Raw genomic sequence first — 25713 nt, 5'->3', positions numbered from 1 at the left:
CAGGGTGGGGGAGTTGATGGTTGGCTGCTGACGTATTACTGTGGCTCTTTGGCAATGTACATTGAGAAGGAGCTAGAATTTACCAGGCTCCGGGTGACCACCCCTGCTCTAGAGCTTTTCCTGTAAAAGGGCTGGTTATAGCACAGGAAATTATATCACATTAAAGCGATTACCAAAGCAGACAGCCAACCGGCCAGTGGAGGAGGGGATGCTCATATGTTTTAGAATTGATGAAATATCAGGAACTGTGGATGCATTGTTAGCTAACACTCTGTGACACCATGCATTAGCCACTCCCTTTTGATCTGAAAAATAGCCCAGGTTCAGGGATTTCCCTTTGCAATGTTGTCCATGTATTATCGTCCTTCTGCTTTGCATACTGAACCCCAGCAGAGTATAAAATGAGTTTGCCTTGCAACAGGGACACAGTACCTCGACAGTTAAAGGAAAGAAACTTTGGCAGAGAAAACTCTCTCTCAGCACACTTGGAGAAACCTCTCTTAGAAGCAAGGTAAGACAACTTTATGTTTAACTGAGCAGCTGGCCAAGCAGTTATATCTGCTTGCAAGTGGAATAGTTTTATTGCTGTTTGTATGTTTTTTCCCCCCTTTAAAAAAACTGTGCTGGTTTAGTAATTGGCTCCCTGTAATGCTGCCTTGAAACCTTTATCCTCCTTGCTACAAGGAAGAGCAGTGCCACAAATATTCTTTGAATTAACCCTGTTGAAAAGGATCTAAGGAAACAAGGGACTTATTTTGATCATCAATGAATGGAAAAGAGAAATTAAGAAAGAGCACACTTAGGCTGCGCTGAGATAGGGTGACAAGATTTCCTACAACTTTTCAGTATAAGCGGCTGTTCACGGGTCTCCTAGGCAAAATCCCAGGATAGCTCTGCTGTTCTAAGACCGATCCACAACAACTATACCATCAGAAGATTTAAAAAAAAAATTCTGATTAGCCTAAAACCCCAGATGCTTTTAATGAATGACAGGGTGAGTTTAGTTTTGTATCGCATTGTAATGTGCTCGCGTTGTTTCCAGTTTGGTAACTCTGCAGATATTTTTGTTACACACCCATCTCTTCCTCTTCTTTTTACCTTTATTACGGGCCAGAATCTAACACCCCTACATTGAGTAGTACCTCACAGCACAAGTAGTTGCATTCTTTTCAGGGCGGTTACTCACTGTGAATAGGGGTATCAAAATCTGGCTCTGAATTCTTACACTGAACTACTTAGATTGTGAGCTTTTTGGGGTCAGGACTGTCTTTGTTTTTTGATGTGTACAGCGCCTAACACAGAGGCCACAACTGGGGCTTGTAAGTGTTACCACCAAAAAAAAAAAAAAAAAAAAAAAGAGTAAACAATTTATAACAGAAAAAAGAAAGGTTTTTTTTCTCTCTTTCCTTATCTTTTGACCTTCTTGGCTACAGCTCAGTCTTTGATTTGTCTTATACAGAAAACTTAAACAATGTAATAGCTTCACTTTTACCCATCAAGCTGCTGTCTTCCCAAGGAGGAAAACTTCACTTTAGGGTCAAAGATGAGCAGAAAAGCCCAAATCCAAAAGGACAGCAAGACAAAATCAGGATCAGCCTGTGACAATTAATGGAGCATCATCCTAAACTCTGACTAGTTTGCTACATGGGTTATAGATATGCTATAATATTATTTACAAAAATCTAGTACCCATGGAAGATTCCTCGGTTCCACATTTAGAACAGAACCTGGAATCCATAAACTTCACATTCCATTTGGCTCTGGCAGTCTCTAAGGTGCTGCAAGTTGTTTTTTGGTTTCATTCCCTGAGGAAGAATAACTTTCAGCTGGGAATCTTTGTTGTGTGAATGACGGAGGCCAGGTTTTGCCTCGTTTTCCCGCAAAACATAGAGGTTCAAATAAAGAAAAATATTTTTGTGACACCCAAACCTTCGAGAAACAAAACTTTAGAGCCTTTTTTTTTTTTAAGTGGGTATTTCTGCTAAACTTGGAACACTCATGTGTTTTCCAGACCCTAATTATGCTCTGAATTTCATTTGATCTGAGCATTTTGGATCCTCATTGCAAACATTTGTTTTATCTGTGGTGTCCTAGGAATAGGCAGCCGGTGTAGAATAAAACAGGTCTACAGCTTCTGATTGGCATGGAGAACCCCTAGTTTATTTGGTGTGTATTTACAACAGGATTTGGACCCTGATTTAGCAAAGCACTGAACTAGGGAGTCCTAGGGTGTTTGCTGAGTCAGGACCTTAGTAGGCAGTTTAGCTTTCAATCATAGGATATTAACTACAGCAGGTCCATAAACCTGTGGCATTCCCTCATCTTATCACAGAGGGAGGTTGTATAACTGTATAACCAGTGCTTAATATGTGCTCTGACACCTCTAGGCTTGGCAGTTCATAGCCCCGGCAGATCTGGCCTTGGTGCATCAATTCTGAATGTAAAAAAAAAAAAAAAAGTGACTTGAGCCCCAGCACCTCTTTCATTACAAATTAAGCACCGTGTATAACCTCCTTTTATTTCCTTCCTTAGGAGAATCCCCTCATTACCTAAACCAGGATTTCAGGGCTAGGAAACAGCAGGCTAATTAAAAGACCGAAAATGATGTGCCCTTGGCAGTTCCTATTCAGGCCCCAAACAGGTCGGAACACATCCCCCAAAGAGGATATAAACAATAATGTGGAAAAAGCAGTCCTGAAGGTTCACAGGTAAGATTGATCTCCTCTCAATTTCACCCTTCCTGCTTTCCTACACTCTCCCTCCTTTAAGAAGGAAAGATCATAGACATTTCAGAGGTACAAGTAAAGAATTGCCAAAGCAATCATTTTAAAGGAGAAAGCTTGAGGGATAACTTTTCCTACAGGCCACTTGGCTGCAACTGACATAGGTGAGGTAAATTTTAGTTTTCCCTTATGAGACCTACTCACATCACTGTGACATAAAACATCCTGCCTTAAACTTTCTCTCTTTTTTTTTTACATTGTCTCTGCTTTCTATAATGTATATAATGGTGCAAGCGATGGATGGCGAGATCCACTCGTGTGTGTGTTGTGAACTTCAGCAAAGTTATTTATTAACCTTGTAATTGTACTAATTAGCTCCATAAAGTATTTTGGGATACATCTTGCGTGAAAGACGGTGCACGCTTCTCAAATGTCCCTCATTTCAAAGGATTTCACTCATTTTGGTGCCTACGGTCCACCAAAATTTGGTGCCTTCCCCCCTCCCGGGCTCCCCATTTTTCACTATTATCAGGGAAAGTTATTTACACCAGAAATAAAGAATCCTGAACCTGACTCCCACTGGAGTCACGGCTCACCAGTCAGAGCAAAGAACACACAATCTGGCCCTAAGATGTACATTAGCTATAGGCCATCGCCGCCAGTCAAAAGCAGACTCTTTTAATTTAATTAATGGAGATATCCCATCTCCTAGAACTGGAAGGGACCTTGAAAGGTCATCGAGTCCAGCCCCCTGCCTTCACTAGCAGGACCAAGTACTGATTTTGCCCCAGATCCCCAAGTGGCCCCCTCAAGGATTGAACTCACAACCCTGGTTTTAGCAGGCCAGTGCTCAAACCACTGAGCTATCCCTCCCCCCTAAGCTCCAGGATTGTCAGGCTAGCTCTCATCTTCTCAAATCTTGCATCCAAATTAAAAAAGGAAGAACAGAGTTCAAAAGTCAGGCCTTTTGCATGGACTTCCTTCGTTTCCTGTATAAGAAAGCAAGCCGTTTGCTTAATGCACCGTGAGGTTGGACCTATTTGAAAGGTTCATGCAGCTATTCCCTGAAGAAAACAAAATCTTCAACATTTTCCTTCTCTTTGTCGGTTTCCTATGACTAGTTCATAGTTGTAGCTTCTTGATGCATTTCCTTTGTTTAGTTTATAGCAGTGGTTCTCAGCCTTTTATATTCTAGGGCACAGCAATATGGAAACGGTGGCCACAACCCCGCTACCTGTTTCCAGTTCCCTTGAGTCGGGAACACATGGCTTATTGAGTTGGTATTGTTTTCAGAAGCGGTGTTAGGCATCTCCCTACTCACCCCACAAGTAAACGGTAATGGGTTAAAAACTGAGCCTCTTGTACTAAATCAGATTCTGCTTATTTATTTCAAAGCTTCATGAAAGAAGAAGCCACCAAGCTAAATGATCCAAGCAACAAACAGGATGAGATGCCGCGCATCATAACTGCAGGAGAGGTCAGTGAGAGGAGACAATCTATTTCTAACTTCGGTACTGAATGCTAAGAGGTCGCAGTGACAGCTGAGTGAAATTTTTCAGCTGAATTTTTGTGTGTCCCCCCTCTCCCCTGAGGGGGGTGGGGGGGAACAGATTCAGTGACACCAAAACGTTTTGCGAATTCATGTCAATGTCACCAAATTGTTCATTTTGTGCAACCCAAAACTTTAATGTGCCTAAGGGAGTTAGATGCCCAACTCATATTCCAGTGGGATTTGAGTGCCTAACTCCCTTAGTCTCCTTTGAAAATCCCAGTGTTTATTTACAAGCGTGTCTTATTTCTAAGACCATCCAGTTCATTGTTTCCCTTGGACCACCACAATTAACACACAGAGAAATCCCAGTGAAATCTCTGCGACTACTTGCAGAGTAAGGTATTGCTCAAACAGGGAGCGTGTGAAAAATCTGACTCCTTGTTCATTTAGGACCAGATATGTGGGTAATTTCACACTCACACGCATAAGTGCTCACTTGGGTGAATAAAGTTTACACAATCTGTCCCTTAAATCCTAATTAACTGCTTAGCAAGCAGAATGTGCCAAAGTCTTCCCTGATGAAACTCCGTTGATTGGCACTTACACCAGGGATAAATTTAGTCGAATGTTTTAATGTTACACGATGAATTCAAAGATTATTTGTATTTTCATTTTCTCTTTGCTCAGAAACCTCCGCAGAATGGCATCCAACCCATGAGCCAAATAACTGGGTGTCCGAGACATTTAAAAATTAAAAACTGGGAAAACGGAACAAGCTTTCACGACACGTTGCACCAGACGGCAAAGGGGGTAAGACCATGAAACTTTAATGGACAACTTTCCCTGGCGGGGTGCCATTGTCATTTTTAACATTTCCCTGTCTTTGCAGGTTCTCAACTGCAAGGCCAAGGCCTGCCAGGGGGCCCTCATGAACCCCAAAGGCTTGGTGAAAGGCCCCCGAGACAGTCCAGTCCCACCGGAAGAGATTTTACCTCAGGCGATAGAATTCATCAATCAATACTACAATTCATTTAAAGAGTAAGGCCATTTTAACTTCATTCTTGAATTAATTGCTCTATCTATGGGATGTGAATGCCTCTTAGTATTCTTTCATCCTGAGCTGCAAACTCCCCTACCACACACCATCTGGTCAAAAAAAGGGAACAAGAATTATGGGCTGTTAGTGAGTTAGTTGCACTAATAATATGCTGAAATGGTAGGTGCTATTTTTACCTGTAGGTCCCCACCCTCCTCAGTGAATATAGGAACGGACTTTATTGAGTGCTTTGTTGTGCAATCTGGTTTTGACTGTCTCAACCCTCCTGAGGCAGATGCAGCTTAGATAAGACTCTTTTTAAAAACAGTGTTACCATCCATGTATAAACAAGTCTTTCCAGGTCTGGTTTCTCACCAGGGAAAGGTAACACAGCGCTAGAGTGGAGTAACGCCCATTGAGACCAGCCTTATAATGCGGATACGGCTTTTACTTTGGCGTTGTTTTCAATGCACTCTCTCCGTGTTCTGGCACCCTTTGCTCAAGGGCGGTACATGTTATGTCAACATTTCCCATGGTTTAGGACTCCTTATAAAGTTGCTGGCCTTCTAGGCACCTCGCTGCCATCCAGCATGGCAGAGTCCTCTCATTCTCTCCCCATCAGCATGCTCAGGTGAATTTCCCAGCATCATAGAAGACGCTGTATTCTATAGTTCTCCGGATGGAGAAGGGGGGTGAGTTTACCGCTTTGGGTGAACACGTGGGAAACGCTGGAACATTTGAGTCCATCTCAAGTTCCACCATTTCAAGGCCTTAGGGATTAGTAAATACAAGTTTGATCCTACAAGATACTGAGCGACTCCTGAAGCCAGTGGGAATTAAAGCTGCTCAACACATCCAGGACTAACTCAGCACTTAACAGGATCAGGCACTAGGTCTCCTAGTTAGCTACTTCGGTGATTCAGATGCTCTTGAATTTAACACACTATTTATTTTAAATTGGCCCACATTAACTTTTATGAAAGGAGACTCTGATTTGCAGATCATTGTATAGCTGCTTCCTTTCCTCTTTTTACGCTGCCCAGACAGCAATTTTATGACTTCTAAAGTTCTGCTTTCATGGTGACGTTATGATAATAAGAAACTACTCTTTGTAGTAATCAAGGGCTTATGAAATCTCATCACACCAAACAACTTGCAATTGCTTCATCTCATGGTTAGAAACAAGCACTTTCAGGAATTCCTGGCATCTTAGTTAATTTCTAAATCACTTTCTTCTTAGTCACACTCTCCTGGTCGGGTCATTGACTCAGTTTGAGTCTGGTCTTGTGTTTGATTCAGATGCAGCAAACACTTAGGCACATGCTTACTTTAACTCCCATGAGTAATCCCATTGAAATCAAGGGAATAACTCATGGGAGTAAAGCTCAATATCTGCATACATGTTTTCAGAATCACAATCTTTGTCAACTAATAATGCAGTAAAATGTACATTTGTTACTGATGACAAATTCCCACACCAGCAGCACAAACACATGAGAGTATGGGCCAACTTTACCCCTGGTGTCATTTACATCAAAGGGAGTTGAACCCACTGCCAGATGCTGAACTCGATCCTATGGTCCTGATTCCTCTCTCATCAGACCAGTGTAAGTAACACCACTGAAGTCACACTGACATGTGAGAGGGTGATCCAGTCCTAGGAGGCTGAAGGCCACGTTTTCAGAAGAGCTCAGTGTCCAGATTTTCAAAGCAGCTCAAGGCTCCTGGTAAAATTTGGCTTCATTTCTGAGACCTGAGCCCTTCTGAAAACCACAGTCTCAGGTACAAACAGCTTTCACGGTCAGAAATATCCAATTGGCAAAATCTCCCTGTAGCCACTCAGAGGTGACCTCACTACTTGGCTATTTGATCTCACAGATTTACACTGTCTCACGCGCTGCCCTTGATCTTTCATCCTGGTGAAACTCGACATGTGCTCTCAGACGGAGCAGGCTATTTTCATCCTATTGATCATCCGGCAAACCAGTTTGTCTGTGCCACGATAAATATTTCCCCAATATTGTGTCTTCATTTTCTGTGTTATCAACATAAAGAATTTGAGAGGTTAGCTTCTCTGGCCAAGAGAACTACCCAGCACCTCCTCCCTGGTGTGGCGTTTTCTACACATTTTGCTCTAAAGAAATATTTCTGTATTAAAATAATAGAACTCAGAGAAGAGATACCATTAGGCCACCTCCACCCTCCTTCTGCCAAAGCAGGATTTTTCCCACCCATGGATTTCCAGTGCTTTCATCATACAAGCCTGGAAAGTCCACATCTTCCTAAACAAGTTAACGTGGGACGCTAGGCAAAAAAAGGCAGCTTACGTTAATGTATGAAGCATCATGGAGATGGGAGCTGCACCAAGGTTAAAACATTACAGCTTAGCCTTTCCAGCACTGTTTGCTCCTGAATAAGTTAATTAATCTGCCATTCACACTCAACAAGGACAGCTCAGAGATTTGGAGGCCAGAAGGAACTAGGATGATCTGACCGCAGTTGTTATAGCAGTGGCCCTGTCTCCCCCACACTCATGCCCTGCACTTAGATAATCCATTTCTTTCCATTGCTTAAAAATACCAAGTAGTCGATCGTAACAATAGAGAAATATGGCACTTTGGGGAGAGGCGTGAGATGCAGCAGAAGGGAGATGGGACGCATGGTGGCACTTTCCTCTAGGACGCAGAGGTCTGTGAGAGGTGCAAATATTTTCATCGTTGATGGCGTATTTTGGATAGATCTATTTCATTTCCAGGTGTTGAACTATGAGGCCAGCCCATCTATGGATATTCTCTTGCAACATCCATGTGTGCCAAATAACGACTTGCACAGGCGCCTAAGTGAATCCTATGAAGCACTCTCTCTCTATTCTGTGGCAAAAGCTAACCCCATCTGTCTAAATCCTCTGCTTAATGGAGGAGTTCCTTATAATCAGAGTGCTTAAATTCTGCCCTCAGTTACATCCATCCACCCTCTTGACCCACAACACAATATTTCGGCAATCACCTTTGTGAACAAAATTAGTTCTGCCTAAAGCACAGCTCATTGCGTCTCTTGATGATTGTTTCCTATTCTACAGGCCACAACCAGAAGAACACCAGCAGCGAATGCAATCAGTAACCAAAGAGATAGAAACAACAGGAACCTACCAGCTGACAAAAGAGGAACTCATTTTTGCAACCAAACAGGCCTGGAGAAATGCTCCGAGATGCATCGGGAGAATACAATGGTCCAACCTACAGGTGATTTACTGATTATAGAAATCTAGGGGCAAGCAGGTCAGCAGCTTCAGTAAATCAGCATCGCGACATTGGCTTCAACAGGCCTACGCCAAGTTACACCAGCTGAGGATACGGCCTGTATTTCAGACAATGCAAACTGCTTCCTCATTCCAGAGCCAAATCAAATAATTTTATAGGGTTCAAAACACCTTAAAAATCTGCTAAGCAACAGGAGGAAATGCATCTCCTGATATTACAGCAAAGCACAAATATGTTTATTGGGCCCATATCGAAAGATTAAGATTAACCCTTGTTAGATGAGCTAAAAGTGAAATCCTGTATCCAGATACTAGTCTAAGCCATTGCACCTTAACCTTAAATTATGATAATGAACTTCATTAGAAAAATAATTCTAAATCATCATTCCTAAATCAATTTTTTCACGTATTTCTTCTGGGAATATATAGGTGTTTGATGCACGTAACTGTACTACAGCTAAGGAAATGTTTGAACACATCTGTCGTCATCTTGAATACGCCACAAACAATGGAAACATCAGGTATGTGCGCTTTTATTCCAACTTTGGTATTCCAAACCCCAGTCTTTGGATCCAGATCTGGGTTTACATTCAAAACCCCCCCTCCCCCTACAAAAACTCTGGAGTGTCTAGAAGTTTTGGTCCCCTGTCTCCATCCTTAATTCCCCCCTTTATCCTGTATCATCATTTCTTGAAGGTTTGTAAGTTGCACAGTCCCTGGAAAACGAGGGTTTTTTAGGTTTTTGTTGGGTTTTTAATTTGTTTACAAAATATAAATTAGCTAGTAGCGGGAACAATTTAAAAAATAATCCAAAAGCATAGGACTTGCTGTGTTTTAATGGGAGTTAATCTCTCTGGTAGATCGGCCATCACGGTCTTCCCTCAGAGGACTGATGGGAAACATGATTTCCGTTTGTGGAACAGCCAACTCATCCGATATGCTGGGTACCAAATGCCAGATGGCTCCATCTTGGGAGACCCAGCTACTGTGGAGTTTACACAGGTAAGCGTTCAAACAGAACTCAAATAACCATCCCTCTTATCTAGCTCATCTATTGGATTTTAGATATTCGTCGATCTAATCGATGTAGGTACTTTGTTATGTGGCCCTCTATATTCTATTGGTCAAAAATATTCCACAGATCTGATCAAACTCCCATTAAGGTCAATGGAAGACTTTCATTGTGCTTCATGGACACCTTTTGTTCTGTACCTTTCTGGAGCAGGAGGGAGGAATGAGGGTGGGTGAAAGGAATGGGTGGAGCCTTGGCTCCAATGCACCAATCAGCACATCTTACCTAGCATGGGGGGAAAGGAGGGTGAAATTTATTGCTATTATAGTCCTGCAGCAAATTACTCCCTCCGTCCCAGAGCAAGGTAGGGTTGTCTCTGAGGCACGCTACCGCCTAGGCCTACCTTTGGGATGAGGCAATTTATGTACTACCCCTTGATCAGGGCATACAATGGAGCCCTACGCGAACACAGCATGGCTTTATTGGAACAGGGGAATGTAGTCTTTAACATTAGACAGCATGTAAAGAGTTAACTTGCTTTTGTCTTCAAACCCATGGGGGGGAAAAGAAAAACCCAACACAAAACCCACTTTCTTCACTTACAGTTGTGCATCGAGCTTGGGTGGAAGCCCAAATATGGTCGCTTTGATGTCGTTCCACTGGTTCTCCAAGCAAACGGCCAAGACCCGGAAATATTTGAACTGCCGCCAGAACTTGTCCTTGAAGTGTCAATGGAACATCCAAAGTAAGCATGCTGGATTTAGATAATCGTTTCTGTGCCGTAGCTTGACTACTAGGCTATTGTTCGGGCCAGTTTATTAGCTTGTGACCTGTGGCGGGTTCCTTTATTAGTTCTTCGTTCAGGTGAAATTATGTTAAATTAACCCAAGAGAAAAAATTTATGTTATAGCAGCTAAGTTACATTGAAATGAATAAAGAAGAACAGGAGGACTTGTGGCACCTTAGAGACTAACAAATTTATTAGAGCATAAGCTTTCGTGGACTACAGCCCACTTCTTCTGTAGTCCACGAAAGCTTATGCTCTAATAAATTTGTTAGTCTCTAAGGTGCCACAAGTCCTCCTGTTCTTCTTTTTGCGGATACAGACTAACACGGCTGCTACTCTGAAACCTTTCATTGAAATGAATGTAGGATAATAGCATTTTTGCAGGAAGTATTTGGGAGTTCTCATCTCTGTTTTAGTCATAGTCAGTCAAAAGTACATTGCTTTTAAATAGTGTACAGTAGAGAGTTCTATTGTAATACACTTGTAGGGTGTGGGTCTTCTTGCACTCAACAAGCCTCTGATTCACCCAAGCATTTAAGCAAGACCAACATTGTTCATCAAAGCATTTGCATCCTGATTCAGGAAAGCACTGCTAGTCGGGACAGCCTTTAAGCATGTGCTTATGTTGGGGGAGGGATAGCTCAGTGGTTTGAGCATTGGCCTGCTAAAACCAGGATTGTGAGTTCAATCCTTGAAGGGGCCACTTAGGGATCTGGGGCAAAATCAGTACTTGGTCCTGCTAGTGAAGGCAGGGGGCTGGACTCGATGACCTTTCAGGGTCCCTTCCAGTTCTATGAGATAGGTCTATCTCCATATATTAAAGTCATGTCCAACTCAAGTGAATGGAACTTATGCACATGAAAGTTCAGGACGGGCCTGAATTGGGGCCTTAATCTTAAACATGCAAGGAGTCCTACTGAAAAACACATGCTTGAGCTGGAGGGACAAGTGCTTTGCTGAATCATTGAGGACAGCAGTCTACCTACGACAGCTACCAGCCAATAGACTTATTCCTTAAAATCTAGTGGTACAGGTCTGTGCTTTGGGATTGAAGGTTGAAACCCTGCTGATGACTCATGAGAGGGGCCATTATATAGAGCCAGATCCTCAGTTGTTATAAATCAACGTTACGCTGCTGCCTTCGGTGGAGTTATGCTGATTTGCACCAGCTGAAGATCTGGTTATTGTAGGTTTCATTTCCTGGTCTACCCTCTTGCTCTCTCTGTATAATTCCTGTACTGTGTTACCTACTGTAGCATTTGCCAAATAGTTTACAGAGATTAGAGATGAGCAACTAATTTATTCAGTTTTTCTCTATTATTGTTCTTGTCTTGTTTATTTTGTGAAGAGACTGCAAAGAGCTCAAAAATTCTTTGATGTTATGCACCAGTTTCTTCAGCAAGGAATTCTTGATTTTCACATGGCTAGTGAAAAGTTTGTGGTGAACATTTGCAAGCCTGTGTTGCATTGCTGAGTTACAGACAGGACTGTTCCTGTCTATTCCCTGATTGGCATTGGTTGTGCTCAGAAGGAGAGACAGCGAAGATTCTTAACTCACGGTTCAAAATGTTTCTTTAAAAAGGTATGAATGGTTTAAGGAGCTCGATTTGAAGTGGTACGCGCTGCCTGCTGTCGCCAACATGCTGCTGGAAGTGGGGGGCCTGGAATTTACAGCCTGCCCTTTTAACGGCTGGTACATGGGGACAGAGATAGGCGTGCGAGACTTCTGTGACGTACAGCGCTACAATATCCTGAAGGTAATCTTCGAGAGGGTTTTTAATGCACCTGTGTAGAAGAGGCAAGGAAGAGCACCAGATTTAACACTGAGCCCCGGGCAGGTTGGGCCTGGCCTCTACCAAGCGCTTTCTTAACGGTCTCACTGTTGCTAGTTCAGCTCCACTGGGGGGCAGCAATGGTGGAAGAACTAGCGTAGAGCCGAGAGAAATGCAAATTGATTAGGAAAGAGTCGTTCATGGCAAAAAGCAAATTTAAAAACTTTCTGCTTTACTACACTCGTGTTATTAGTATCCCATGTGAAGGGGCGGTTGTTTTTTAATATTGTAAGCTTTTTTGGGGGGGGGGTCGTCTTTGTACAGCACCTAGCACCGGGGCCATCATTACCCATACGCAAAGTACACAGCTGCGTAGGGTACCAGGAAATCCTGTGCAGCTGCGTGCTGCTCCAGCCCCTGCTCCACCTCTTCCCCATAGCCTCTGCCCCAGCCCTGCTTCTTCCTGCCTCCGCTCTGCCCCAGCCCCACCCTTACTCTACCTCTCCCAAAGCCTCCCGCCCCTGCGCCACCCTGCCTCTTCCCGCACCTGCCCTGCCCTGCCTCTTCCCGCACCTGCCCCAGCCCCCATTCCGCTGAGGACTGCAGCAGGGCTGGGCCTGCACTCGCTGGCAGCGGGAAGTGGAGCGACCCAGCCCCAGCCGTGAGTGCTGGGGTGGTTCCCTCCTGCCCCCCAAGCCAGCCCCCCCCCCACGTAGGGGGACTGCGTAGGGCCCCAGAATAGCCCTGCCTAGCACAATGGGTTCCTGGTCCATGCCTGGAGCTTCCAGATGCAACAATACAAATAATAATAGGGGACAGCTCCCCTTTAATCCCATATAACCCAGTGGGAAACCCCCTCCCCTATCTCTGAACATCCCTCCCACACACAAATTTTGACTCAGATCTTTGTCCTGAGTATTAAATTTGTTTTTTCCTTTTTTTTTCCCCACATGTAGGAAGTAGGCAGAAGGATGGGTCTGGAAACCAACAAACTTTCCTCATTATGGAAAGATCGAGCGGTGATCGAGATTAATGTTGCTGTGCTTCATAGTTTCCAAGTAAGTCAGTGACAGATACACGAAGAGACATCAAACACCCGGGGCCTGAGTCTCCTCTCCCTTGCAACAGTTTTACAGCAACCAGCCTCCAGTGGAATTGCTCCTGTTTTACACGAGGCCCTTTATTTTCATCCCATGAATGCAGCGTATAAGGGGTAGCCATTCTCCCCCTGGCTGCCAGTTAAAAATGGGACGGGGTGGGACGTTGTGGAAAAAGTTCAATCATCCCATTCTAACTTCCTAGTGAGGTGCTAAAAGGCACCCTTTGATTAACAGCTTTGTTTCCAACGCCACTTGTTTAAGCCAAAACAAGTCAAAAGGTGGGCAAATGAATCAGAGGCATTGGTTAACTTGCTCGCCCGATGCTGGGGCAATAAACCGCAGGGGGGGGGAAACACTCATCTTCAGGACTATAAAGCGAGCTGCAGCAGAGCAAGTCAAGGAGCCGTCTAGTGCAGTGCCAGTCTCTAATGATTGTTAGCAATGGATGCTTCTGAGTAAGGCATAAGGTCCCCTTAATACATATTCCACCAGGGAAAAGCCTTCTATATATAACCAGTGCAGGGAGAAAAGCAGAAGGTACCACTTGGGAAGCACTGTGATGGACATGACATAAACCCCTTAGATAGTTATTGTACCTATTTGTGAAGATCCGTGACCCGGGGCACAATCAGCTTATGGACTTCTCTATACAACTCTTTTAGAAACAGAACGTCACCATCATGGATCATCACTCCGCGGCGGAGTCTTTCATGAAATACATGCAGAACGAGTACCGCCTTCGAGGAGGGTGCCCAGCCGACTGGGTCTGGCTCGTGCCTCCGATATCAGGCAGCATCACCCCAGTGTTTCACCAGGAGATGCTCAACTACGTCCTCACACCTTTCTACTATTACCAGGTAAGGGCCAGCAAATGATCTCAGCAGACAACTTAAAAAACACAAAAGGTCCGTTCTATCCAGGGGTCATACGGCACTTCACACAATGCGGTCCTTGTCTGTTACTGGGGCTCCTACACACGACGATAATGCAAATAACTAAATAAGTAATATGCTGCCGGACCTAAAAACACTGTCATTCACATTAACTGCCAGTCATAGTGCCTGTGAAGTAAAATTAACTGATGGCTACATACCGTCATTGTAGGGTTTCTAATATTTTGCGGGGGGTGGGGAGGGAAGAGAAAGGCCAGTAGTTCCTGTTAAGAATATATCATTAGGAGTATACTCCCAAACTGTCATGAAAATGCACTTGGACACAACAGAGAGGCTGATCCTGCATTTCTGAAGTAGATGGGAGCAGGCTTGGGCTTGCAGAATGGATCATAGATGTAGATTCCCAAAATAATTTGACCTTTTCAAGGAATGACTCTATCTGTGTAAAACAAATTGTGTATGTATTCTTTTTAAGATCTCAGACCTGTATCTTATGTCTCTTTCCAGGTAGATGCTTGGAAAACACATGTCTGGCACGATGAGAAACGCAGGCCAAAGAAAAGGGAGATCAAATTTAGAGTTTTGGCGAAGTAAGTTGCCCTGATAAAAAGCCTAAATATTATATGTATGGGCTTGAACCATGAAGATCCATTCCATCCCATCCAAAAGTTAGGGTGGAGGCACTCCAGTTCCAGGTTTTTGGTTTGGCTTATTACAGCAACCAGGGCCAATTGAATCATTTGGATCTGGACCCAGATGACCCACAATTTGATGCTGTTCACATCTGAAATGTTTGTTTAGGCCAATCTCAACTATATTGAGAATCCCTCAAGTGAATGCCCCAGGCCATCCTCCAAGACAGCCTTTCCCCATATTTTTGTAAATCAGGTCAGAACGTTTTGGTGAATAAATGACAAGCTGCATATGACTTTTCCCAGGGCTGCGTTCTTTGCATCTACATTGATGCGGAAAACGATGGCGGCCAGGACCAAGGCAACCGTGATCTATGCAACGGAGACTGGGAAATCTGAAACACTGGCCAACAACCTGTGTGCCTTGTTCAATTGCGCCTTCAACACCAAGGTAAGAGTCTATCCCTCTCCCTGAAACCTCCCTTGCACATCTATGCAGTGTGGAGAGAAATCTTTACCGACTAGAGAACAAGAGTTAGAAAACTCAGCACTACCAGCATCTACAAGATGTCGCAAACATTCCCTGGAGATTTTACATGCCCAAGGAATGCAAGCTCTGGCCAGAATGTGTATTTTCGGTGTACCTTGCAACTCATTCTTGGTTAGTCACAGACTATTGTTTCAATAGGAAACACTATTTTCCATCCTCTGACACCCATTTAATGGCATCAGTCAGTGAAATATCCTGATCCTACAACTGCAGCACGAATTCCTATCTAACACACGAAGTCATACAGTTTGGATAAATGACAAATTCTCACAGTAGAGGATGACATTTATTGCATCCGTTCCTACCTGCGTCAGAGAGCTCTATGCTAACTTAGAAAGCTTCACACTTCACCTTCAACCAGGTCATTGCTGCTGTGGGGGAAAACAATAGCAGTAATTGCAGACGGATCTGAGGACCACAGTGAGGATTTATTGCTATATGTACAGCTCAGAGGCCGCAGCTGAGAGGGGGGCCCCATATTGGTAGATGCTATACACGTACAAACACAGAGTCCCTTCCCTGAGAACTCAGGCCCAGATCTCAAAAAGGTACCTAGGTACCTAACGTCCATTGATTTCAATGGGAGGGAGGTGCCTAAATACAGCCGAGGATCTAGGCCTCACAGTCTAAATAGAAAAAGACAGACATGGGGTGGGAAGGGAAACTGAGGCAAAGTGGCTTGAGCAAAGTCACACAGTGGCAGAGCAACCAACAGAACTCATGCCCGCTGCCTTGTGGGCGAGCTCACACCACCGCCCAGGTTGGGTCAACAGTGACCTGAAAATACCGTAGCTCTCTAAAGGTCCTCATTTATGCCCCATAACAATCTCTTATGAACTTGATCTCTTCCAGGTCCTCTGCATGGATGAATACAAGCTCAGTGACCTGGAAAAAGAAACCCTCCTTCTAGTCGTGACCAGCACTTTTGGAAATGGTGACTCTCCAGGCAACGGAAAGGTAACATTTAACTGAGAAATCAGTGTTAGAGCCTGATCCGAAGCCCATTAAACCCAATGGGGAAATCTTTGAATCTGGCCTTCCCTTAGAGATAATGTAAAATAAAAGTATTTGTGCAACATGAAACATTTTATTTATTTTATACAGAAATTGAAGAATGCCCTGTTCACTCTGAAAAAGATGAGCAAAAAATTCAGGTAATAGATCCTCTAATTTGCATCTGATCATATCGATTGCCTTTAATGGATCATGCTGTTCAATGAAGAGCACGAACTCAATCCTCCCAAGACTCACTGATGTCTCTTTGTGCAGATATGCTGTATTTGGCCTGGGGTCAACCATGTATCCAGAGTTTTGTGCCTTCGCTCATGCCATTGACCAAAAACTTGCACAGTTAGGCGCCTCTCCGCTCACCCAAACAGGTGAAGGGGACGAACTCAATGGGCAGGAAGAAGCCTTTCGCACCTGGGCAGTGAATGCATTCAAGGTAACTACAGTATATAACAGCTGTCCCGAGACCTACTGCATCTATTTTTTCCTGGCTCTTCACTAGCTAAATTGTCCCTGTAAAGAAACTTGTGGGGAAAAAGCTACAACACACAATTACTACTAATGATGGGACCCAACTGCCCATTTCAGATCTGGATTTCAATGCCACACAATGTTGGGGATGTCGCTTTGCATCCAGCGTTTCGGTTCCATTCATTATAATGACAGGAACTATTTGCAAGAATGAAGATCTGCATCTAGGTTTGGATTTTGAGCTCCCCAAAGTTCAGGAGTGATTTGGGACACTGTCTTATTTCAAAGAGCCCAGTTCTGCCACCTGACGTATAGTTCCATTTCAATGGGATTACTTGTGTGGTAGGATACACAGGGGGGGCAGAAATCAGCCCTAACAGTTTTTCTAACCAGATCCTAGCTCAGTTAGACTGGTGTGGATTGGCAGTAATCCCACTGAAGTCAGTGAAGAAATCTGTTCACGTTAGGAATAAGTGAAATCAAAATCTGATCCATGTACTCTACTTGATATAATGACCATGACTATTCTTAATTTGTATTGTTTGAGATGGATGCTGCACAATATTATCAGGGAACACTAAAAAAAAAATGGCAAATTTTAACATGAATAATCTTCAGATTAATTTTTTTTTTTTTTAAGACTGCCTGTGAGACTTTTGACATCCGTGGAAAAAATAGTATTCAGTTACCCAAGGTTTACACCTCAAATGAAACCTGGAATCCCAAGAATTACAGGATAGCACATGACTCCCAGCCTTTGGACTTGAGTAAAGGTACCTTCTCTTTCTCTCTCTCACTCTGCCTATTCTGCATCTCATATGCCCAGGCTTTAAGGAGAATTTAGGAATGAGAACAGCTCTGACAATGCGGGATGATCGCATTGATGTTCTACCAAGTTGGTAGAAGCAGCAAGGCCCTGATTGAGATGGGATAATTCATTGTCTCTCTTATTTTAAGTTCTATAAGACATCACAAAAAACACCACAACTGGCAGCCATGTTGTCAGCCTTGGAAGAAAGGCCAAGGATTGAATGATCTGTTTTCTTTCATAGAAGGAGCACAAACAGTGGTGCAGTGTGTTCTCTAAATACGTTTGTTTATATAGGGTCTCATACTTGCTCATCACCATAGCATTTATCTTCATCATAGGGCAATTAACTACTCATAAAGCTGGAGGTGCCCTGGGTCAAAAACAGCTCAGGACTTTTCCACAATTACATGACGACATCTAAAATAAATTGAATCAATAAAACTTGGATTAACCATGGCCTCTTTTCCCCCCCACCCACAGCACTTGGAAACATACACGCAAAAGATGTGATTCCCATGAAGCTCAAGTTCAGGCAGAATCTGCAAAGTTTAAAATCCAGGTATGGCACCTAGATCTTTTAGGTATTTTAATATTTGCTTTTGCTAGAAGTTTAAAATAAATCCTGAGATCCAAGCATTGCTGTCCTTGTAGGCGTTTGAGAAGGAGGTTTGAATTTCAGACCAAACAGACAAACAACACAAAGCACTTTGACGCTAAACGTGGACTCTGACAGAAACCTTCTCCCTGATTAATTCACCAAATCCAATGTGAATTGCTAGTTAATTCAGAAAAATGTGTCCCCTTGGAGAAAAAGGAATGGAAAAAAACATAACTCAAATAACTAGTTTGTAATCTTACTATAATGCAAACTGAGCCATAACAATGCACAAACAAGCTCAAAAGGATGAGTTGCAAGCATTTCCAACAACAATATCCGTGTTAGAAATAGAATCCTTAAAAGACTTCCCAGTATCCTCAAATAAGCCCCTTTCCTCCTCATTCTAAATACAGTCTTCGTACAGGAAGCCATCTGGCTTAGTGATGCAAACCATTCAGCCTTCACTGGCGCACCATGACCTTTCCAGTGGCTCATCTATTTGGGTTCATGCATGCTGATCAGAGATCTTGAAGACCTTACTCATTTTGATTCAGACGCTTAGCTTAACCAGACTGTAGTTTGATGAAGTCTCCATAAATTAACACAAACCAACGCTTGCCGATTGCCACTTTGAAGGTGTATAATTCTGCACTGTCAAAGGGAAATCCTGCCAACATAACCGTGACTCATCTGATCTCGTCTTCTTATATTTCAGTCGTGTTACCATCCTACTTAAGCTTTCCTGTGAGACTAATCAGGAAATGCACTATCTGCCTGGAGAACATGTTGGGATTTTCCCAGGCAACCAGCCAGAATTAGTCAGTGGCATCATTGAGCACGTTAAGGATGCACCACCAACTGATCAGATCATCAGACTGGAAACCTGCAATGATGGTAAGTTGGCGGTACCGCAGCTACAGGGCAATGGATGTTTTACAGATATTTTCCATAATCCACCGCAAGAGTTTTCTTTTAAAGCAAAGCCAAAAAAAAACAAACACCACCTCACTGAAATGCATTAAATCAAAATATATATTCATTGGGTTCTTCTGTTGTCTTCCTAGTCGGTTCTTAGGCAAGAAGTGGTGGCTGCTAAGGGTTTTACTCTATAAACTCCTAATTTTTAGTTATTCTTCTGATGCTAGGTTCTGATTTCAGTTGCACTGAAGAAAATCCACAGTAACGTCACGAGGGCTAATGGAGTGATCCTGGATTGACACAGTAACTGAGATCAGAACCTGGCTAGTGACTGCAATTACGCTAATTGATACAGGGTGTTCATTGCTACATAACATATAATCAGTCTCCTAAAAGAGGTTTCCATGTCTCTCCCTGCTCTGGAGCAGACGCTTGCTAAATGGATGATAGACTTTTTTGCAGAGAGATGGTAGTTTAAGCAGTTCCCTTTGTTTAAAAGGAGCGTTCTATCATCATCATCTGTGATTCAGTGCATATACAGAAGGCCAGATCCTCAGCTGGTGTAAATCAACCTCGCTCCATTATGGCCTTTAACAAGCAAATTCCTCTAGGAACACCTCGCACTGCTATCCCATAGCCTTTGGTGTTGATCACCTACAATATTATCTTTCAGTAGGCTTGTTTCCTTAGCAGACACTCCTCTCAACTGAAGTCTGTGTTCTAGATGTGATACATGGTTAACTGCAGGCAGCCTCCTTTCAACTGCACGGAGATCTGCACAGCACTTCCAGCTGACAGACTCCTTGGAAAAAGTGTTCTCAAGCGTTCCTTACATTTCCAGGTGGCTACTGGACCAGTGACAAGAAAATTCCGCCCTGCACACTTTCCCAAGCCCTGACGTATTTCCTGGATATCACTACACCACCCTCCCAACATCTGCTAAAAAAACTCTCCCAGCTGGCAACAGAGGAAGGAGACAAACACAGACTGGAAGTCTTATGTCATGTGAGTGTTAGGACTTGACTTAGGCATTGAGGGGTCAGTGCCCCTCCACTGCTGTGATGAAGGCTATAGAAATGCATGGAATAATGAAGAATAGCTGTTTTCCATTTGCTGTATAAGATGCATTATTCCAAGACCATCCTTGATAATAGGAAGGATGGTCTTGTGGCTAAAGCCCAGGAGTGGGAATCAGGAAATAGTGTATGAAAGACTTCCCACAGTAGGAGATTTCCTGAGTGATTCTGGGCAGGTCACGTAGCCTGTCTGTGCCTCTGTTGAAAGGGTATAATAATACTACTTCCTTGTCCCCCAACGGGGGTGGTGAGAATTAATTCAATTAAGGATTTTGAAGTCATCAAGTGGAAGATGTTATCCAAGGGCACTGGCAGACAGTTTGGTAAAGCAAAGAGAAGGGATTTCTGAATTTCCAACGTAGAAATAACCAGCTGAAAGTTCAAGGTCCAGATGAGTGTCTGTTGAGTTCAACAGCTGCTCAGCAGCTTTTAGGATCAGAGCACATATGCCTATGTGGAGGTCTGGCAAGATAGGGCTTAAAAAAACAAAAAAATAGGCTCCCTCTTCTACTTCCACATCCAGGCCCAGTCAGCCAGACGGGGAGAACAACCTCTGGGAGGTATTTCAGAGCTTGTAATTCCAGATGTTAAATTAAAAAATCAACGTTTTCAAACCACTCAGTCTAAGTCGAGTTCTAGAGCAGACTAAGGTTTGAGTTAGCTTCCTTTTATCTGAAGCATACCTATAATTAGTTTAACTTACCGCAAGCCTGAAACTTATTCCACAAGTGACCTTTCCAATCTCCCTGCTCCTAACCCCAATGAGACTCGAAGTTCCTTGTTCACATTTGTGGCTATGTTTGGCTTTCAGAGTTCAGAGGAGTACAACAAGTGGAAGTTTTTCAACAGCCCCACCATTTTGGAGGTACTGAAAGAGTTTCCCTCCACCCAAGTCTCCACGTCTTTTTTACTAACGCAGCTGCCTCTGCTGAAACCCCGGTACTATTCCATTAGCTCTTCACGGGACATGACGCCCAAGGAGATCCATTTGACAGTTGCAGTGGTCAACTACAGGACAAGGGGTAATTATTACTTGCATTTATTCTTTAGTTTGATGCAATTTAGGGGACAATGATTAAGTAAACTGGATCCACCATATGGTATAAAACATACCATTTTAGCTAAGAGTTTATTTTATGCTGCTGCTCTATCAGTTGATACATGCAGAATATAAATGGATAATGAAAATCTGAAGTCTAAATAGGGAACACTACTGTTGGACTGGTAATATCCTGCAGCTAATCTTTGTTTTTTAAGTTAGTAGACACCAATTTATTTACACACCAATTTTGTTTTGATATCAGTTTAATGTCTAAAAAAAAGTAGTTGAAATTTTTTTGGGGGGGAAATATTCATAGATGCATTTTCCATTCCTCCTGTTAGATGGCCAAGGTCCTTTGCACCATGGTGTGAGCAGCACATGGCTGAATACGATAGATCTTAAGGAGACGGTCCCATGCTTTGTGCGCAGGTGAGTGTACATGTCTCATAGCACGCCAACGGGGAAAATATCAGTACTTAGTTCAGCTCCATTATATAACAATCTCTCTAATAATAATAATATCCATACATATTGCAAGGCAACGTGGTCTAATGGATTGATCGGGGACAGGGAGCCAAACACTCCTGACTTCTAACCCAACACTTTGTGATTTGACCCTATGTGTGCGCTTCTGCAAAACGGGGGTAATAACACTTCCCTACGTCAGAGAGGAATGGGCAGGATTAGTGTTTTCACCATGCCTTGAAAATAGAGAGCCCGATTCTCCATCCTCTAACCACCAGATTTACCCTGGTGTAACTCTGTTGATTGCAGTGTAACAGAGTGGAAATTCAGGCCCCTCGTGATAGATAGTTGGTAAGCATTATTCAGGGAGCTTGGTGGGAATGGATTTACTCCATAGGATGTTTTTCCTAACCCCAGTCTCACATTTTATTGACATTAGTGCTAGCGGATTCCAGCTTCCGAAGGACCCCGCCAAGCCCTGCATTCTGATTGGCCCGGGAACAGGAATCGCTCCATTCAGAAGTTTCTGGCAACAGCGCCTCTGTGACTTAGAAAAGAAAGGTACAGTGGGAATTACCCCCATGAGGAGCCCTGTCCCCCCAGGGACGTCATGCATCCAGAAATGTCCATTGCATGATGCTGTTGTCACTAACTTGACATACAAGCAGCATGTAATTCATCCTCATAGCTCGGCAACATGGGGCGCTGAGAGTGGACGTGAAAGAGCTTGATATGAGAGCGGGGAGGGGGAAAAAAGTACAAATGCTGTAAAAAGGTTTGCCTGGAAGTGCTAGCCCTGAGCAAGGAGCATTGCAGACATTCACCAACCCAGGAAGAGCTTTGAGAAGGATTTTTCACACACACACACACACACACACACACACACACACACACACACACACACACACACACACACGAGATTCAATAGCCCTGCCTCCTTCCCACCTTCTTTGGGATGCCTGATACCTTCAGTTGCACGCAGGTAACAGAACACGAACGTCTCTGCCTCTTACACAGGGGCTTGTCGCGGAGAGAGAAGGTTCTTTGTGATCTTACAACCCACTTCAACAAACAACTGGAATTTTGCGGTGTCCCTGCCTGTTCGTATAAAACGAGTTGAGCTTCTGCCAGTGACATCTTGTAGAGTTAAATTATGCTGCGTGTACTTAAAGCAGAACCTCACTCGCTCGCTCTCGCTCTCATACACACATGGTTGGAAAATAGCCTCCTGTCCTTGCATTGCATGACTAGCTGCCGAGACAACGGGGCCCTCTGTTGTCACTGTAATTGCAGATAATTGGGCTAACATTAAAAGACTAAAACAACTTTCCAATGTTGGTTTCAGGAATTAAAGGCAGCGGCATGACATTGTTGTTTGGCTGCCGGCAGCCAGACATGGATCATCTCTACAGAGAAGAAACTCAAGAAATGAAAAGAAAAGGAGTGCTGAAAGAGGTCTATACAGCCTACTCACGGCAACCCGGCCAAGCTAAAGTAAGCTTCATTCCTCTGCCCTCTAGAAAGGGGGATACAGATCCCCTCCTCCCCCACGCTAAGGCTTGAGCACTGTTTAAAGTTCGCCTTTGAAAGGGTTCAATGTTGTGTTTCTACCTGTCGTCCCTGAGTGAAGAATGCCATTTTCTTCAAAGGAGTGGAGCCAGTCTGCTCCTACTGAAATCAAGGGCAAAGCTGTATCTATCTAAGCTTTACATTATTGCCCCAAGGAAGATAACAGGAGTATCCAAATTCAAACTTCAGATGGAAAATTGTCTGTGAAGCTAGAACTCAGTCAAAACCCCAGCCCTAAACGCCCAGGACAAGTTCAGACCTGCACATTGTACCTCTTGGGGCAGATGTTGGCCCCAGCTCTAATCACTTTGCCATCGTCACTGAAATGGTGCAGCCAGAAAGCCAGCAGAGCAGGTGCTCTGGGAATTCCCCCTCCTGAGGAGAATCCTTGGATGGCAATAACCTGTGACACCTAAGTCACCCTCTCTCCAACTGTGGCTACAGGAGTGTGTGCCTGGCATGTCCCTATGCCCTGACAATCCCCAGCTATCTGAATGGTTTATTGGGGCTGTGGACAGCTGGGTGTAAATTAGAGCAGCCCGAAGGCTGCTCTAACTTATGTAAGGGACTGGCCCAGCCACAAGATCAGGGTAGTATAAAAGGTGGCTTAATGCCATTTCTCCTCTCTGCTCTTGGACAGACTATAGTTTGACTGGACTGAGGGAGTCAGAGCCTTAATGTGAAATTATGGGGTTGTGTAAGTCTGCTCCAAATCTAGATAACCCATGATCTCAGACAGCATTAAGTGGACTTTATTTGACTTCTCCCCCCTTCTCCTCTTAAGGTCTACGTTCAAGACATTCTTCAAAGCAAGCTGGAGGCAGAAGCGTTCCAAGTCTTACATGAAGATGAAGGTCATTTGTATGTCTGCGGGGACGTGCGCATGGCCAGGGACGTCGCCCAGACCTTGAAAGAGATGTTCACAAAGAAACTGAAGCTGACAGAGGAACAGGCTGAAGACTATATCTTCCAGCTGAAGGTAGGTGTAGAAGCCAGATGTGCATGCTCACGTGCTCACTGTAGTCAGGGTTCAAGCTAAAGAGTCCCTGCGTGAATTAAACCAGACTTCAGTGTAGTGATCGAGATGCAATGGACAGGGCAACAATTATAGGAAACAAATGTAAGTGTGTACATTTGTCAGACATTCTGAATTAGAATGCAAGGCCGGGTTATTTATTTCCATTTATATAATGCACCTGTTGCAAATGCTCAGGGTGCATGTACTGATTACAGTATTCTACCCCTAAACTGATTCGCAATATCCTGCCCCACTTTGACCCTGGACGTTCAAAGGGGCAGGATTTGCCCACAAATAGCTATGATCGGCTTTGCAACATGACTTGAACCTCAACATTTTCAGGCTCTGTTCACCCAGAGAGGACGGGCGGTGAATTTGAGAAGGGAAGGAACACTGCACATAGATACTAGACCTGGCTGGCTGCCTTGTGTTTTTGGAATGGTGCCCAGTGACAAGAGCTACGAAGTTCAGCTTATCCTAGAGCTCTTAGGAATACATCCTTCAAAACCAAGTATTCCTACCACCAAAAGTTCACCATCACTAGTCAGTAGAACAAACCTAAAGGAACTGAAAAATGAGCCGTCACTTTGTTAAATAATGGGAAGCCAGACTGATGTTTTTGTTCTGTCTCTCTGATTTTTACAGAGCCAAAAGCGATACCATGAGGACATATTTGGGGCTATGGTTCCACATGAGGGCAAGAGAAATGCAAGCACTTTGAAACCCACCAGCCCAAGAACCACTCAACAGTTAATGTTTTAGCCAACATTTGAACCTGTGTGATCATTTTCAAACAGCAAAGGGTCAAATTCTCCTTCCAATGCATGTCAAGGCACGCGCATACATTTGCTGGCAGAATTTGACCCTTAAAAGCTTAGCCTTAAAGAAAAAGCGACTTTTTAATGTAATTAAGCCTTTATTACTATTTATTTGTGACTTCTTTTTAATGTCTATTTTATTATAACCTTGATAATAGGTCAGGTGCAACTGATTTTTTAATGTGTGTTAGGAGAGGGTAAATGCCTGTAGTTTTTATTTAAATACAGAATAAGAGCTGCTCACAAGGGAAATTCAGATTTTTATAAGTGATTTAGAAGAATATTTTTGTGCAATGGATTGTTTATATGTGTATGTATTTATACGGATTTGTTTTAGTGTATATAATACCCCTTTAACTTGATGGTTGTGTTGCTTTTAAATGCTGGTCATGCTGATGATTTCCATTTGTAGCAAACTTCACACCAAGTAATATAATCATTCTAAAGTTGGAATATTTGTTGCCTGCAAACTAAGAAGATGCAGTCGCAAATCCTGCTTCATAGGATGGCACTCAGATATGTCTTGCTGCTGTTACAGAGCACGTGTCAACGAGGCTCAAAAATACATAAGCACTTTGTATGTTTTGAATTCTGTATTCCCCTTTGACCGACACCGTGTTATAATAAATGATGCCTTTACAGTGAGAACAGTGTGTGCTTGTG

The 25713-nt window shown here is 43.4% G+C and overlaps 1 protein-coding gene across 1 annotated transcript; it reads left to right on the top strand.

The window, feature by feature from the left end:
• Nucleotides 1-381: 381 nt before the first annotated feature.
• Nucleotides 382-25713, top strand: NOS2 (nitric oxide synthase 2). Its single transcript, XM_065573160.1, has 27 exons — nt 382-511; nt 2533-2708; nt 4119-4200; nt 4903-5025; nt 5105-5253; nt 8331-8493; nt 8940-9031; nt 9371-9512; nt 10128-10267; nt 11892-12066; nt 13038-13139; nt 13844-14038; nt 14582-14664; nt 15013-15157; nt 16109-16213; nt 16361-16410; nt 16526-16700; nt 17376-17508; nt 18027-18105; nt 18860-19038; nt 19904-20067; nt 20950-21160; nt 21522-21609; nt 22085-22206; nt 22991-23139; nt 23999-24193; nt 24878-25713. Exons 2-27 carry the CDS (start codon nt 2602-2604, stop codon nt 24992-24994), a joined length of 3465 nt encoding a protein of 1154 aa, XP_065429232.1. The 5' UTR covers nt 382-511; nt 2533-2601; the 3' UTR covers nt 24995-25713.

The sequence above is a fragment of the Chrysemys picta genome, chromosome 19 (genome assembly GCF_011386835.1).
Source record: "Chrysemys picta bellii isolate R12L10 chromosome 19, ASM1138683v2, whole genome shotgun sequence".
Classification (NCBI taxonomy): domain Eukaryota; kingdom Metazoa; phylum Chordata; order Testudines; family Emydidae; genus Chrysemys; species Chrysemys picta.
Note: the sequence above shows the minus strand (reverse complement) of the source record. Positions and strands in the feature narration are given on the sequence as shown.

Coding starts and splice junctions, on each gene's coding strand:
- NOS2 (XM_065573160.1), top strand. CDS start 2,602: ATGATGTGCCCTTGGCAGTTCCTATTCAGGCCCCAAACAGGTCGGAAC. Junction 12,067..13,037: donor AGCGCTACAATATCCTGAAG/GTAATCTTCGAG, acceptor CCCCACATGTAG/GAAGTAGGCAGAAGGATGGG. Junction 14,665..15,012: donor AAATTTAGAGTTTTGGCGAA/GTAAGTTGCCCT, acceptor GACTTTTCCCAG/GGCTGCGTTCTTTGCATCTA.